Below are 15092 nucleotides of genomic sequence, written 5' to 3'. Positions count from 1 at the left end.
AACACAGAACTGCACAAAACTCAAAACTAACAACAATAGTGCACATTTAGTGCAAAGAAAAAAGAACAACATAATACAAGGAGACAGTAATACACAGAGACTGTACTATTCAAACTGTTAGTAGACACGGCGACACTGTAGCACTGACCAGTATGGTACAGATGGTTTGTGCAAACAGATTGTACATATATAAATAAATACTGTACATTTAAACATGGAGTTCCAGCAGTGTGTGTGTGAGTTTCTAGTGTGTGGGTATGTGAGGACATGAATGGTTTGGTACCTTTTTTTTCATATGGCAAAAAATATGAAGTCCTCACTATCCTGAGAGTAGTCCATATTTAAAATGTCACAGTGTCTTTAAAGTGTTTATGTGATGTATTAAAGTGTCACTTAGGTTTGCCAGTCCAGTGTTAAAGTGACAATTGTGGAAAAGATCACAGGCACCAGGTGTGCAAAAGGTCTTAATTTATGCGTTTTAATTTTAAGGCCAATTATTAATTTAATTAAGTTCTATTCAAAACTGGAGTAAATACCCCAGCAAGACACCTGGACACAGAGTCCTGTATGAGCAAAGCCTGTGCTATATTTTTCATTCGGGGTCTCATAAAAGATCATCACGATCTGAAAGAACGGACTCAGGAATAAACGTCTCACTGCTGATGACATGCAGGAAAAAAAATCTACAGTGAGTCATACAGTTATTCAGCCTCCTGGGCTTTCTTCCTCACACAAAACACTAATTACAGCATGTGCTCATCTTCCCCACATCAATACTGTGCCTTATTTGCCTGTCAGTTGAAAATGTTGGTTATCTACAGTACAGTCTGTGCATTTCTGTCCATCTTTAACCACATAGCTCAGTGTAGCATTTTTATTTAATAAAATTTCCGCAATATTTAGCAATAATTCCTTTATTAATCTCAATTATTTCTTTTAAAATGTGCATGTTCACAATAAACAGTATATTCACATGCACTGTTATCTCTAATCCCTTCTTCCGATGAAGTTCATAAGGATTCCTGAACTTAAATCTTAATGAAGAGAGATGAGTGAAGTTTTCTTATTTTTTTAATTTAAGACACAGCATTTATTGGGTAATCTAGGTCAGGGTTATGTCTTTAATTGCACATGTATTTAACCTTTACAGTGTTTTGGCTCATTATTTACATGCAAGTGTTGTGCTTAGACATTTTATATACAGATAAACTCGAACGACAAGATGCAACTTTGTGATGTGCAAAACTGCTTAGGCACATGGTAGATTATTCTTGACAATAAATCTTTGAATCCTCCCTTTCTAAGGATTTCTGAAATTACAGGGTGCTGGCACTTCCTTTGTCTGCTGTCAAAATCGAGACACTGGTGGCTGATGAGATTTAATAATGCTGCTAAAATTCAGCAAAAATGTTATAAGACCGTGTCCGACTGTGAATCTGACACAACGCCACACTGTGATGTGCTTTTAAAGCTAAGCTAGCATTAAGTAAGTATGTGTAATGTTCACTATATGGATTTTATTAACCAGACCAAGTATTTATTTAATTACACTTTTATTACATAAATCTTTTTAATCTTTTAATAATGCACGATGTCACAAAGCAGCTATAATGAAGATGATTAGATTACGAATATATGTGCTTATGGCTCCCCCCCATAGGTTTCCCTATTAGACCATACACACAATTCTTTTTATAGAAATTATTTTATATACAATAAAACTAAATTAAAATAGCTCTTCACCGGAAATATTTCAAAAGTGATAGTTAAAGCATTTAATCTTAACTAATGTCCCTGAGAAAACTGAGTTTGTTCACTACATCCAATCACTCTAAATTCAGAATCATTTTATTCGCTAATGCTTTACATGTAATAAAAAAGAATACAAGGAAATTAAGTGTATTTTTCTTCTTCTTTTTTAAATCACCTGTTTTCCACATATCCATATACTGAACACCTTTGGGATGAATGTGAACGCTGACTGCACCCCAGGCCTCATCACCTCACCTGCATCATTAGCTGACTTTACTAACACCAATGCAGCTGAATGATCACAAATCTCCACAATCACACTCCAAAATCCAGTGGAACATCTTCCCAGGAGAGTGGAGGATATTATAACAGCAAATAAGGACTTAATGCGCAATGGTATGTTCAAAAAGCTAATAGTGTCCACAAGCTCACATACATAGTGTATGTAGGCAACTTCTTTTCAGTTGTCTGCATAATTTCTCTGTGCCATTTATAGTTTTTACTTCGAAAGTGAATTATTGGTGTATGAATGACGATGCAGCATTGATTCATTGTCTTTTTTTCTCGTTTTTGCTTGGGAACTGGGGAAAAAAAAAAACAAGCACATATGAACAATTTTGAAAGATCTCAAAATCCCATTGTTACTTTTACTCTAATAAGCAAAATGTCAGAGCATCAATTTATTATTTTTATGACACCGTTATAACACGAAACACAATTCTTCATTATTACTCCTTCATTATTATAATGTAGGCTCCAAATCCAGCACGAACCTGAACTGTATCAAAGTAATTAATGATGATGAGTGCAAATAGGATGCACAACAGATGAAGATTGCATTTCAGAGTAATTATAATCACCTTGTGAAGTTGATCTAATGACAAACCCGCATAAGGAAACTGTCGCGGGTGGAAAATCATATCTTCATAGACAAGATGCAATTGAATCCGCTTCACATGCGTGCTATAATGCATCCTGTGTGTCTGATTGGACAGACTGGCGCTGGGTCGACCCGCTGCAGATCTGGGTCGAACGGAGCTCACAGGTAACCTGATCACACTCTTCTCACATCTCTCTCCCGTTCTGCCTGTAGTGCTCCAGGTAATTAGGGCTTTGTGTTTTTGCACACTGCTCATTAGAATGATGTGTGATGTACGTAACACAGAATCGCACCTCTCATCCATTACACACTGCTCACCTGGCTGCAGGATTCACCAGCTTTTCACCTTTTTTCACTTTATGAGCATCTCATAAATACACAAAGAAAAAAACCTGGAAAAACTACTTGGGTGAATTATATTGTTGCTGTATTTTTTTTTTCCTTATTGTACTTTTTATAAAAAACAATATATTTATTATTGTTTATTATTATTTCCATTATTATTAATTGTATTAATCACATATTACAAACATATTATCACTTTATTATTTCTATTGTTTAATTACTTATATAGGTATGCGCATTATATAGGTATAAGCATTGCTTTGTAATGGTTTATTATTTACTTTTCATGAATTTGCTGCATATCTTTTGAAAAAAAAGTGTATTTGTACTGTTACGTGTAAAGAAGGTATATAAATAAAAAGTAATAAACTGATGATGATGATGATGATGATGATGATGATGATGGCAATAAAAAATTATTTTGTTTATTTTCTTATTCTGTACTCATATAACATCATTAAATGCATCACAATAATAAACATATTGAAAAATAATGAAAATAAAAGTGATTTTTTTGTTATGTTGTTTGGAAAAAAATATATTTGAAAATGAAATGACTTCATACGCTATTTATGTCAATATATCAGCAAAGTAAAATTGCAGTGTAAAGCTGAATGAATAAATGAATGAATGTAAACCAAAACTGCTTCTGTCTCTGGGTTGAGATATTCGAGTCTGATGTCAGTAGGGGATGTGGTCTGGGGTGCAATAAAAACTAGTCTAGCATTCAGAGCTCTGAGCTCAGGCACAGGTGAGAGGAGACAGCAATAGGTAAGTTTGGTCTGCTTCTCTAGTAGGTGAATAAAGTCATACAGGAAGTTTTAAAGGTTTATAAAGGAATAAACAACAGAGCTTGAGTAGTTCAGTATTTAAATGCACCATTGAATTTATGTATCTATGTATATTTGTATGTATGTTAATATGTGAATATGTACTTATTGATTGATTGATTGATTTATTGACTCATTTTGTTTTTAGATTTTACACCTCGGACATCATTAAATCTTCAAACATGGTAAGAGGAATCTACGAACAAAAACTAATGATTCCTTGTAAAAAAAATTTGAAGGGAGCACAAATAAAACCTATAAAACTTCCCAATCGCGTGTTTTAGTATCCGATATTACCTTTGCACGGTTGAGATCTTTCCTACTCATAACCTTCTCGAATAAATACATCTTAGACAGTGTTTCGAATATCTTCAAATGTAAAATGTAATTAAGTTTGATGAATAGATTAAATGCAAATGTGTATTTCAATGTAATCCTGGCGCTAAATTCTGAATAGCTAATGAGTTCTTCAAATATTATTTTGATGATTAAAGCTTCTATCTTCCCAAAGCTAGTATTGTAGGATTCAATAAAAAGTTTGAGGTTTCCTCAAGCAAGAAAAGTAAAGTTGTTAAGATTAAAGATCGTTGTATCACCTTGCCTGACTTTGTCAATCTTGAGCTAATCTTTTTGAACTCATTCCCAAGCTTGTTTTCACCTATCATGGTTTTAGGATTAGGATTGAGTTCTATCCGGATTACAAACGGTAGCCGTAGTAACCTCCAAACATTCATTTGACTCTGTAGTTACTTGTAGCATCCAAACAGGAACTGAATAAATAAAGACTTCAGATGTCACAGGGCCTAAAGAAGTTTGAAATGATCCAAGGTTCTTAGCTGGGATCTGTGTAATAGATCTCCGGATGGCTGGATTACAGTAGATCGGACACCTTTAATCTACAAAATTGTCATGTGATTTATTTTTTGATCTTTGCTGTTGAAATCAGTGGTGTGTGACATTGCCTTGAGCCACCACTTCAGATTTAATACCAATATAAATGTACAGTAATCGCCTGGTGACGTTCTCAAAAAACGCTCGCGATAAACGAAAAACCACGACAAAAGAAAAACCGCAAGAAACGGACGCCACCCTAAAAATGCTCTTTTATGTTTACAGTACTGTACTGTATTTACATTTTACTTCGTTTTATAATTAATAATTATATTTTTATTAATACATTTCATTATTTCAACATAAAAACAATTCCCTATAAGTTTTTTGGTCTATCGTGTTATCCGCAAGAAACCGGGAAAATCAGCCAAACAAATTAGTTATGTTACAAATGCGATTCCGCCATAAACCGGGGGTGCGAGATTCGAACCGAGGGAAAGCGGGGGATTACTGTATTATTGTATGGTATGGTATTGGTATTATGTATTATTATAGTAATGTCATTTTTATCCTTTTTATTTGTTGTTGTCGCTTTTATATTGTTGTTAAAAATGTCAATGGTAAAATTAAGGTATCCTTAACCAAGAGTATTTATTATTAACTTCAAAGTTGCAAAAATCAAGTTAACATAATGTAAATGTCCATTTATTTATGTTTTGGATTTAGTCAATATTTTTTATATTCATGACTAAAACTATATATACATAACATTAACATATATAAAATTTAAATATGTCTCTAGACAATCAGTCATATTATTATAATTATAACCTATTATTATTATTATTATTATTATTATTATTATTATAATTATAACCTATTATTATTATTACTATTATTATTATTATTATTATTATTTTATCTATTTAACTAATTACGGCATATAAATACATAAATTCATTTTATTCATACAATCTACTTTAATTATAGTTAATTATTCTAAAATGTAAATAATTCAAATTTTTTATAAATAATTAACAAATCTTTTTAAACTTGAACAAGACTTAGAATTTGATGGAACCTCCTACAACTAGAAAGACAGATTAAGGATCGTGCAATATGTATGATGGTTTATAGATGTATTGATACGATCTAAATATGATTTCAATCAATATCAAAGAACACTAATTGTATTATAATCCCAGTTGTGCTGTTCAAGACTTACAGAAAAGAGCTTCAACTAAATTTTGGTGAGAATCTTATGTGTTGAGATGTGTGCTTTATATTTTAATGCTAGTAACTGTTGTCCATCAAAGATTATCTCAGGATGATCCTCAAAACATTTACATTATTATGAGTAAGAAGAGTCATAAATATCCACTAAGCTGTAAGTAATGGAGACTACTAGGACTACTAGGAAACCTGAGCTGACAATGTAAAAATGATATCTAAAGAGATTTTTGCAAGATTGAAATTGTTTGGGATTTAGAAAATGGCTGCCTAGTTAAAGCGTAGAGTTTCTGTGTTGTTCGAAATGATTTAACAAGATGAATAAATTCATATGGAAATGTAAGCTCAGCGGTAGATCAAGACATCAAGGTCAAGGATCAAGGTAGGTTAAGACATTAGACTTGTTATCAAGAGGTTGTAAGTTTCTGTCCCAAGCACCACCAAGCGGCCACTGCCTCAGGACTGCTTTAGATTCTTATTTAGTGTGTCTTCCAAATTCACAACAGTAACAGTGATAGGACTATATTGAATAAACATTTGGTGTTACTCAGATGAGGTTGGGTTTCCTTTTTTGAGTGTGGTTCCTCTAAAGAATTTCCCCCTCATACAATTACAGTGAGTTTTTCCTGCCACTGTCACTGCTGGTTGACTCATCAGGGATAAACTCATAGGGACTAAATTAGTAGTTGCCATCTTTTTCATTCTGTAAAGCTGCTTTGAACAAGGTCCACTGTTAAAATACATATTATACAAATACAGTTGAATTGAAATTAAATAGTGTAAATGCAAATGTAATGTGAATGTAATATAGATTCAAGAAATAAACAGTTTGCTGATCAGGGCTGTGATTTGTCCTTCAGGCTTACAGGGGCAGTGTGAAAGCCTTCGTGCATTTCAATGCCAAGCAGGATGCTGATACCTTACGAAAAGCCATGAAAGGAGTCGGTGAGGAAATGATACTTATATACCCTGGTGGTTAAACCAAGCATATAAGTCTGGCTCTGTAATCACGTATACTATTCACGCGAAATATACAGTTCAAACTCTCTCTCTCTCTCTCTCTCTCTCTCTCTCTCTCTCTCTCTCTCTATCTATCTATCTATCTATCTATCTATCTATCTATCTATCTATCTATCTATCTATCTATCTATCTATCTATCTATCTATCTATCTATCTATCTATCTAAATATACATGCATGAGCAGCAGCTAATTAATTTGAAGCAACTCGAGGCTGCATGTCTTTAAGGGTAAAAAGTTCAGACAGTAACTAATGATCTCATTGTTCCTACTTCACCCAAAATCAGTCATTTATATCTGTTAGAGTTTGGTAATTAACAGGCTCACTGAGTGTGTGAGTTACTATTTGCATACTAATTACTAACTTCCCAGTCATGAAACTTTCATTCTTATTTTAATGAAAGAATTATACTTCTTCTTCTCTCAGCTTCTCCCATTAGGGGCGCCACAGCGGATCATCCGTCTCCATACCCCCCTGTCCTCTACATCTGCCTCTTTCAACCCAACCACCCGCATGTCTTCCTTCACCACATCCATAAACCTCCTCCTTGGTCTTCCTCTTTTCCTCCTTCCTGGTGGCTCCACCCTCAGCATTCTCCTACTGATATACCCCATGTCCCTGCTCTGCACATGTCCAAACCATCTCAATCTCACCTCCCTCACCTTGTCTGAAATAATTATACAATATAGTAATATTTTATTTTAATAATATTATACATAGTAATTTTTAAAAAGAGGTTATATGTGAAAGAAATGCTACAAAAGTCCTTATTAGTCTCCTATTTAAAAATAACATATAATTTTTTCTACCCTTTTTTTTTACAATAATTACAGTTTAACAGTTTGACATCAGTTTTTAGTTATATATAAATAAACTGTTGAAGAATAAGGACATGTTTTGAAATCGTGTTATTCTTGTAACTGGTTTCTGTGCAGGCACTGATGAAGACACCATCCTCATGCTCTTAACTGCTCGGAACAATGACCAGAGACAAGAGATCAAGGCAGCCTTCAAAAAAGCACATGGCAAAGTGAGGCGCTGCTCGTGTTCATGGTTGTAAATCTCAGCCATTACTTTTGGTGCAATTTTGCGTATCACTGTTTAGTATTTGCTGAGGTTAAATGCAATTCATATCGGAGTTTTGACTGTAGAACCCAGTACTTTATACAGTAGTAGCAACAAGAATAGTGCTAAAGAATTGATTGTTTTTTAGAAACCCAGGCCAGTACACATTAATGAACGATAACTCTACAGAGGACCTCTATTAACAGAGCTGTCAAGATGAGACCTCCATTACTTTACCGTCAGTCAGTGGCGATATATTATCTTCACAGCACATCTCTCTTTCTGCCCCTCTCTCTGTAGGACCTAGTGAAAGATCTAAAGTCCGAGTTGGGAGGGAAGTTAGAGGATCTGATCATACCTCTGATGTCTGTGCCTCGTGTGTATGATGCAGATCAGCTCCACAAGGCCATCAAGGTCCTGACAAATCCTTTGTATTGAATAAAAAAATACACTTATTTCAAATACAAGTGAAGAGAAAAAAACACTTACATTAAGACTGAACAAATATACTACATGTTTGCACCAGCATTCGCATATTGCAGTTTTTTTTTCTATTTTATCGTAGAAATAATTCACAATGGGGTACACTTTTATAAGAAAATAATCTAGGATTGAGTAAGGAACCTGGGGTCAACAGTGCAAAGTAATGAAGAGTGTGTTAGAGAAGAAAAGAGTGCAGGCAGGGTGGAGTGGGTGGAGAAGAGTGATAGTAGGAGTGATTGTGATAGAAGAGTATCTGTGAGAGTGAAAGGGAAAGTTTATAGGACTGTGGTGAGACCTGAGATGTTGTATGGTTTGGAGACAGTGGCATTGAGTAAAAGACAGGAGGTGGAGCTGGAGGTAGCAGAGCTGAAGATGTTGAGGTTTTCATTGCGAGTGATGACGATGGACAGGATTAGAAATTAGTTTATTAGAGGGACAGTGCATGTAGGACGTTTTGGAGACAAGGTGAGGGAGGCGGGATTGAGATGGTTTGGACATGTGCAGAGGAGGGACATGGGGTATATCGGTAGGAGAATGCTGAGGATGGAGCCACCAGAAAGGAGGAAAAGAGGAAGACCAAGAAGGAGGTTTATGGATGTGGTGAGGGAAGACATGCAGGTAGATGGGGAGACAGATGATCCGCTGTGGCGACCCCTAATGGGAGAAGCCAAAAGAAGAAGAAAAAGAATCTAGGAATGAGTGGAGAAAAGCAAAGAAAAAAAGAGGTTTTCAAATAACAAATTTTTGTTTTACATTTTTCACATTAAAAAAATAAAAGGTTTTAATGGAGAAAGAGTTTGTCCTCTTTCCTGAAAACATTCTTAGTGACTTGTTACAAAGCACTGAAACTGAAGACACCTATTTTTGTTGAATATCAGTACGTTCTAATTAGGTTCGCATTATGTGCATCATTTGGCTTAGAAGCCCCAGTGAAGGAGCAGTTATTACAGAAGCAATTATATATTTAAATCACAGTTTATATATTAACTTATCCATGTTTGTGATACACTAGTGTCTAGCTTTAACATTATTCATCTTCAATAACACAGGGAGCAGGTACTAATGATAAAGTTCTGATCGAGATTTTGGCCTCCAGGACCCCCGAGCAGAAAAAGGAGATCAACAAAATATACAAGAAAGGTAATCTTTACTATGCCTGATCAGAATATTATGGTGGATACAGTGTCATGTAAACAAAAAAAAGACTTTAATCATAATAAAATGAACAAAAATTTCAAGATATACACTATATTGCCAAAAGTTTGCGAAAACATGACCTTTCCTGCCACATGTGATTCTTCTCCAAACTGTTACCACAAAGCTGTAGGCACTCAATTGTAAACAATTTCTTTGGATGCAGTATCATAAAATGTTCCAGCATGGCAATGCCCCTGTGCACAAAGCCAGCTCCTTGAAGACCTGCTTTACCTGGTTTGGAGAGAAAGATCTTCAATGGTGTGCTATAGACTGTGCTCTGATCCTCAACCCTACTAAACACCTTTTGGGATGAAACACTGACTGCACCCCAGGCCACCTCACCTCACCTACATCAGTGCCTGACTGCAATTGTGGCTGATGAACCTTCAACTCTCCACAACCACACTCCAAAAACTAGTGGAACATCTTCACAGAAGAATGGAGGAAAATTGGAGGATAAGAAAACAAAAAAGTTTTTGTTTTGACTAAGAAATGCAAAATAGAACAACCAAACAAACAAATAAATATAAATGAATAATAATAAATATACATTAATTTTTTTTTTTTTTAAGAAAAAGATTACTACTATTATTATTATTATAAATTGAATAAATTTTTACATGATAGTGGATTTTTGCACAATAATAAATACAGATGGTATTGGTTTAAAATCCCACATCTGGATTTTTTTTTCTTATATTTTTTAATGGTAAGTCATTTGACAGTAAATTTTATCCCAAAGGATTTATAATCATACTTATTCATTTCCAAATACCAAAAGCAGAGCCCCCATTCATATTATCATCTCTAGGAGTTGTTTGTTATCAGGTTTTTTGGCTCTGGCTTTCTCATTAGAGCAGGATATCTAGATTTATTCATGAAATATTAAAGGTAGATTTTTTTTTTTAACTCCTAAAGTAACACACGATTGAACTTAAGCAATTCTTGGACTTTATAAATAGACTGTTAATTACACTTATGGTTACCATCTTCATATATCTACATGTAATTAGTTTCAGGTGCTAATGAAAGTATCAGATATCAGAAAGGTCTTGGTAGAACAAGATGGATGGATTTTCAATTAGACTCCAAGATTGATTCTATTGTGCTATTGTGAGAAACACGGTGAAACTGTGTTCATTCATAGCCACAAGACGCTTGTGTGTGTGTGTGTGTGTGTGTGTGTGTGTGTGTGTGTGTGTGTGTGTCTCCAGAAACTGGAGAAGAAAAAGCCATCCCTTTCACACCAATGGAAAATATGACAGAGAACTCCTTTTAAAAGCCGAGCCCTTTCCGACACATCCTATCTGACTCCATTAGGATGTCTGAATTTGTCATTAATGTTTTGTTGTTATTGATCTCTCATGTTTCAAAACCTAGAGTATGGAGGCAAGCTGGAGAAGGACATCATGGGAGATACATCTGGACATTATCAGAGGTTGCTGGTTATGCTTGCACAGGTAAATCATGTAATTTTTATATTAATGGATAAGCTAAATTAAACATATAAGGTCTTGATTTTAATGATGTAGTTGGCGATTTTTAGACTACTAAGAAAAGGTTCGAATCCCAACACAGCCAAGGTGCCAAGATTTTCTGATTTACTTTGGACAACAATCAACATAATGCAAATACAAAACGGTGCAAGTCATTTAGTGCCTTTGATCCCCAGTGGTGTCCTTGAGGGCGTTGCTTAACCCGTTAAAGTCCACCGATGGAGACTCCTGAAATAACAGACTTAGGTTTCTATTAGTCTAATATGCTTTAAGTTGCATACGTAAATAATAAATTAGGGATTTAGAGAGTTTAAAGGGTAGTCGTGCAGACTTGGCTGAAAAGCATCAATTACGCACAATGCAAATTGAATGAATCCAGAATGCGATACAAGTCCGAAAGGTCAAGCTACTGTTAGTTTGTGCACGAAGGTCAAGATAGTGTTGATAAACCGAAACCATAGAAACGGTGAGAGAGAGGTGATAATGCGAGATCGCAACGCTATCTGATTAAAGCCGCCCTAAAGATGGTGCAAGCATGAGGATTAATTGCACTTCAGAAGAAAACTAGTAACTCAATCCCAGAGGTTGCCAGGTTGAGTAAAGCTCATCAGCTCTGTGTAATGAGGGATTGTGTAGGGTGATATCGGTCTTGCCTTGCAAAGCATCTTGACTTTTAATACACTATTGTTTTCTTCAGGGAGAAAGGGAGGAGGGAGTGGATGAAAGCCGAGTGGAGAAAGACGCCAAGGTAAACAGATCATGTTTGTGTCTGCTTTTATTTCCGTCTTCTCTCACCTAAATAAAACAATCAAGATATTAAAATAATAATGATGGTTTCTTTGGTCTTTGTTGATTAGTATGATGCAATAGAGGTGTTTTAAGGTGAATTAGAGGTAATGTGATACACAGGTTTAGTTTACAAATGTCTACAATTTCAGGAATTGTTTGCTGCCGGTGCAAAGAAAGTCGGCACTGATGAAGAAAAGTTTGTTCAGATACTGGGAAACAGGAGCATCGAGCACCTGAGGCAAGGTAATTGTAGGTGTGTGTGTGTAAATACTAAGGAAAATAGTAACGGTGGCTGTTACATGTATAAAGATGATGCCTCATACTTCCCGAATCATTCTTTCACAATTTGAGCCCAATCGATCCTGACAATCAATTAATGAAAAATTCACTGTATTCAGTTGACATTTTTTGGGCGCATAACATTGCTAAAAATAGAACTGACCAACTGAAGCAACCCCAGATCATAACTCTTCTTACCATGATACACCTGGACTCATCAGACCACATGATCTTTTGATATTGCGCCAAAATCCAATCTTTATGCTCTGGAAAATGTAACCCTTTTTTTAAAAAAATCAGCCTCACTACTGTAATTAGTGGTTTTCTTACAGATATACAGCTGTTTAATCTTAATCTCCTGAGGTATTTTTACATTGTGCATGTGGGAACGCTCTTATTTTCACTATTATATATAGCAGCGAGTTCAGCTGTTGTTTTTTTTTCGATTTGATTTCACCAAAACTTTCCCGATCATGATCATTTGAGATTTTGTTTTACTACAATTTCCTCCTCAAAGATAATGGTTCACCACAATTTTTGAATTATGAATTGCACAGTCCCAATTTGCTAAATTAAATCTTGGTGATGAAGTTTTTTTTGCGAGGCTGTTATAGAAAACAAATCAGCACCTCCTGACCAATCAGAATTAGGAATTCAAAAACACTTTGGTACACTATATAGACACCTGACTTTTCAAGCCATATGTGGTTCTTCCCTAAACTGTTACCATGAAATTGGGGGCACACAATTGTATTGGACGCTTGAATAAGGTAGCAGAACATTTTCCCTTCACTTGAACTGGAGACTCAAACCTGTTCCAGCGTTACAATGCCCCTGTGCACAAAACCAGCTCCATGAAAATATCCTTTACATGGTTTGAGTGGCCTGAGATAGAGCATTAATCCTCAACCTCACTGAACATATTTGTGAAATGCCGACTGCACCTCAGGTCTCCTCACCTCATCTACATCAATACCTGAATTTTCTAACACTCTCATGGTTGAATGAGCACAAATCTCCATAACCACACTTCATAATTTAGAGTGAAGGTTTTTTATTAGTGCATACCAATATTATCAAGTGTCCACAAAAATTTGTCCATATAGTGTATGCGGAAAATGCAATATAGTTGAAGTACAACAAAATAATCTTGGTATAATAAACTATATTATATAGTGTTCGGACACTGTTTGAAAAGTAAAAATGCTTCAATTGTTTCTTTTTTCTTTGCCCTAGTGTTTGATGTGTATAAGAAAATAGCTGGATGTGACATTGAAGAGAGTATTTGCGGGGAGTTTACTGGCAACCTTGAGGCATTGCTCGTAGCAGTGGGTAAGAAAGAATAAAAAACAATGTGGAATATGTTAAAAAAAACACACATTTGTCTAGACACTCCATAAAAAAAACAGTCTCACAGGAATTTAAATACATTTATTTTTTCTTTCCAGTGAAATGTGTGAAAAGTATCCCGGGATATTTCGCTTACTCCCTGCGTGACTCTATGAGGGTAGAAATCTTGATCAATTTCACCAGTGTGTTCGTTGTTTTTTTATTTTATTTTAATTGATCTGCATTTTATCTGCTGGTCTGCATTCCCCAGCGTGCTGGCACTGATGATGAGACTCTGATCAGGATCATGGTGTCCCGGAGTGAGGAGGACATGCTGGACATCAGAGCCCAGTACAAGAAGATGTATGGAGAATCACTGCACCGCACCATACAGGCAGGTGTAACACATACACACCTCATTACTCTCTATATCTATACACACACTGAAGCAAAGGTCAGTGCATAAAAGTATGGTATTACTTTCACTTTGCTTTCAAATCACACAGCAGGAGGAAACGGTAAATTTTTTTACATTTATGTCCGGATGTTTTTTATTTTCAGGAGGACACGGATGGGGATTATGGGAAGGCCCTGCTCTATCTCTGTGGTGGAGATGATTAATTCTCATTTATTTCTCAATTTATGGTTTGCTTGTATCTGCTCTTTATTCATATTTATCATAAATTTGTAGCTATAGATACATTATTTTGTATGTTTTATATTACTAATAGTATGCATACATACATATATACATAAATAAAAATTGTAAACAAAACTGTTCATAACATATACTTTCATGTTTATCTAATCTTCAATTGTGTTTCATTTATTCCTGACTCAGAAATCATTTATTGTTCCAGTGCTGTGATGACATATTTATTGATTTTGAAATAAATTGTTTTTTTCACCCATTATGCGTTCTATCTATCTATCTATCTATCTATCTATCTATCTATCTATCTATCTATCTATCTATCTATCTATCTATCTATCTATCTATCTATCTATCTATCTATCTATCTAATCCAATCCAATCCAATCCAATCCAATCCAATCCAATCCAATCCAATCCAATCCAATCCAATCCAAGAGCATGTAAAGTTTACCTTCAAATATACCATTAAAGCTTTATTATTAATCAGACCATTAGGACCCAAGGAGTCCCTGGTGACATTACTAGGTAATAAACATGTATTTCGTGGCTATGATTTATTTAGGCATGGGAAAGAGATCATTAATTTACAGGAATAAATGTTATTAACACAAAAATTAAAAATGTAGTTTACGAGGAAGAAAATTAATTATGAATGCATGGTGCAAATATGTTGCATTTTCCTTCTTCCACATTTTAAATAAAACATAAAAATCTAGAATCCTTGGGGTTTGGAAAAAACCCTATATAGATGTACTTTAGATTGGATGGATGGATGGATGGATGGATGGACGGACGGACGGACGGACGGACGGACGGACGGACAGACAGACAGACAGAAAGACAGACAGACAACAGACAGATAGATAGATGTTTTTATAAGTCAGTAGTATGGCACTGCAACACACTCTTAT

General features: G+C 35.1%; 1 protein-coding gene across 1 annotated transcript; it reads left to right on the top strand.

Moving 5' to 3' along the window:
* Positions 1-3958: 3958 nt before the first annotated feature.
* anxa5a (annexin A5a) lies at positions 3959-14147 on the top strand (the record flags this gene model as incomplete). The annotated part of the gene is made up of 12 exons (XM_083561762.1): positions 3959-3992; positions 6729-6813; positions 7824-7918; positions 8254-8367; positions 9486-9576; positions 11014-11093; positions 11827-11877; positions 12068-12161; positions 13434-13529; positions 13646-13704; positions 13798-13920; positions 14088-14147. The coding sequence occupies exons 1-12, from the start codon at positions 3990-3992 to the stop codon at positions 14145-14147; spliced, it is 951 nt and encodes a 316-aa protein (XP_083417888.1). The 5' UTR covers positions 3959-3989.
* Positions 14148-15092: the final 945 nt, after the last annotated feature.

This window comes from Silurus aristotelis (assembly GCF_946808225.1).
Source record: "Silurus aristotelis genome assembly, chromosome: 14".
In the NCBI taxonomy this organism is placed as follows: domain Eukaryota; kingdom Metazoa; phylum Chordata; class Actinopteri; order Siluriformes; family Siluridae; genus Silurus; species Silurus aristotelis.
Note: the sequence above shows the minus strand (reverse complement) of the source record. Positions and strands in the feature narration are given on the sequence as shown.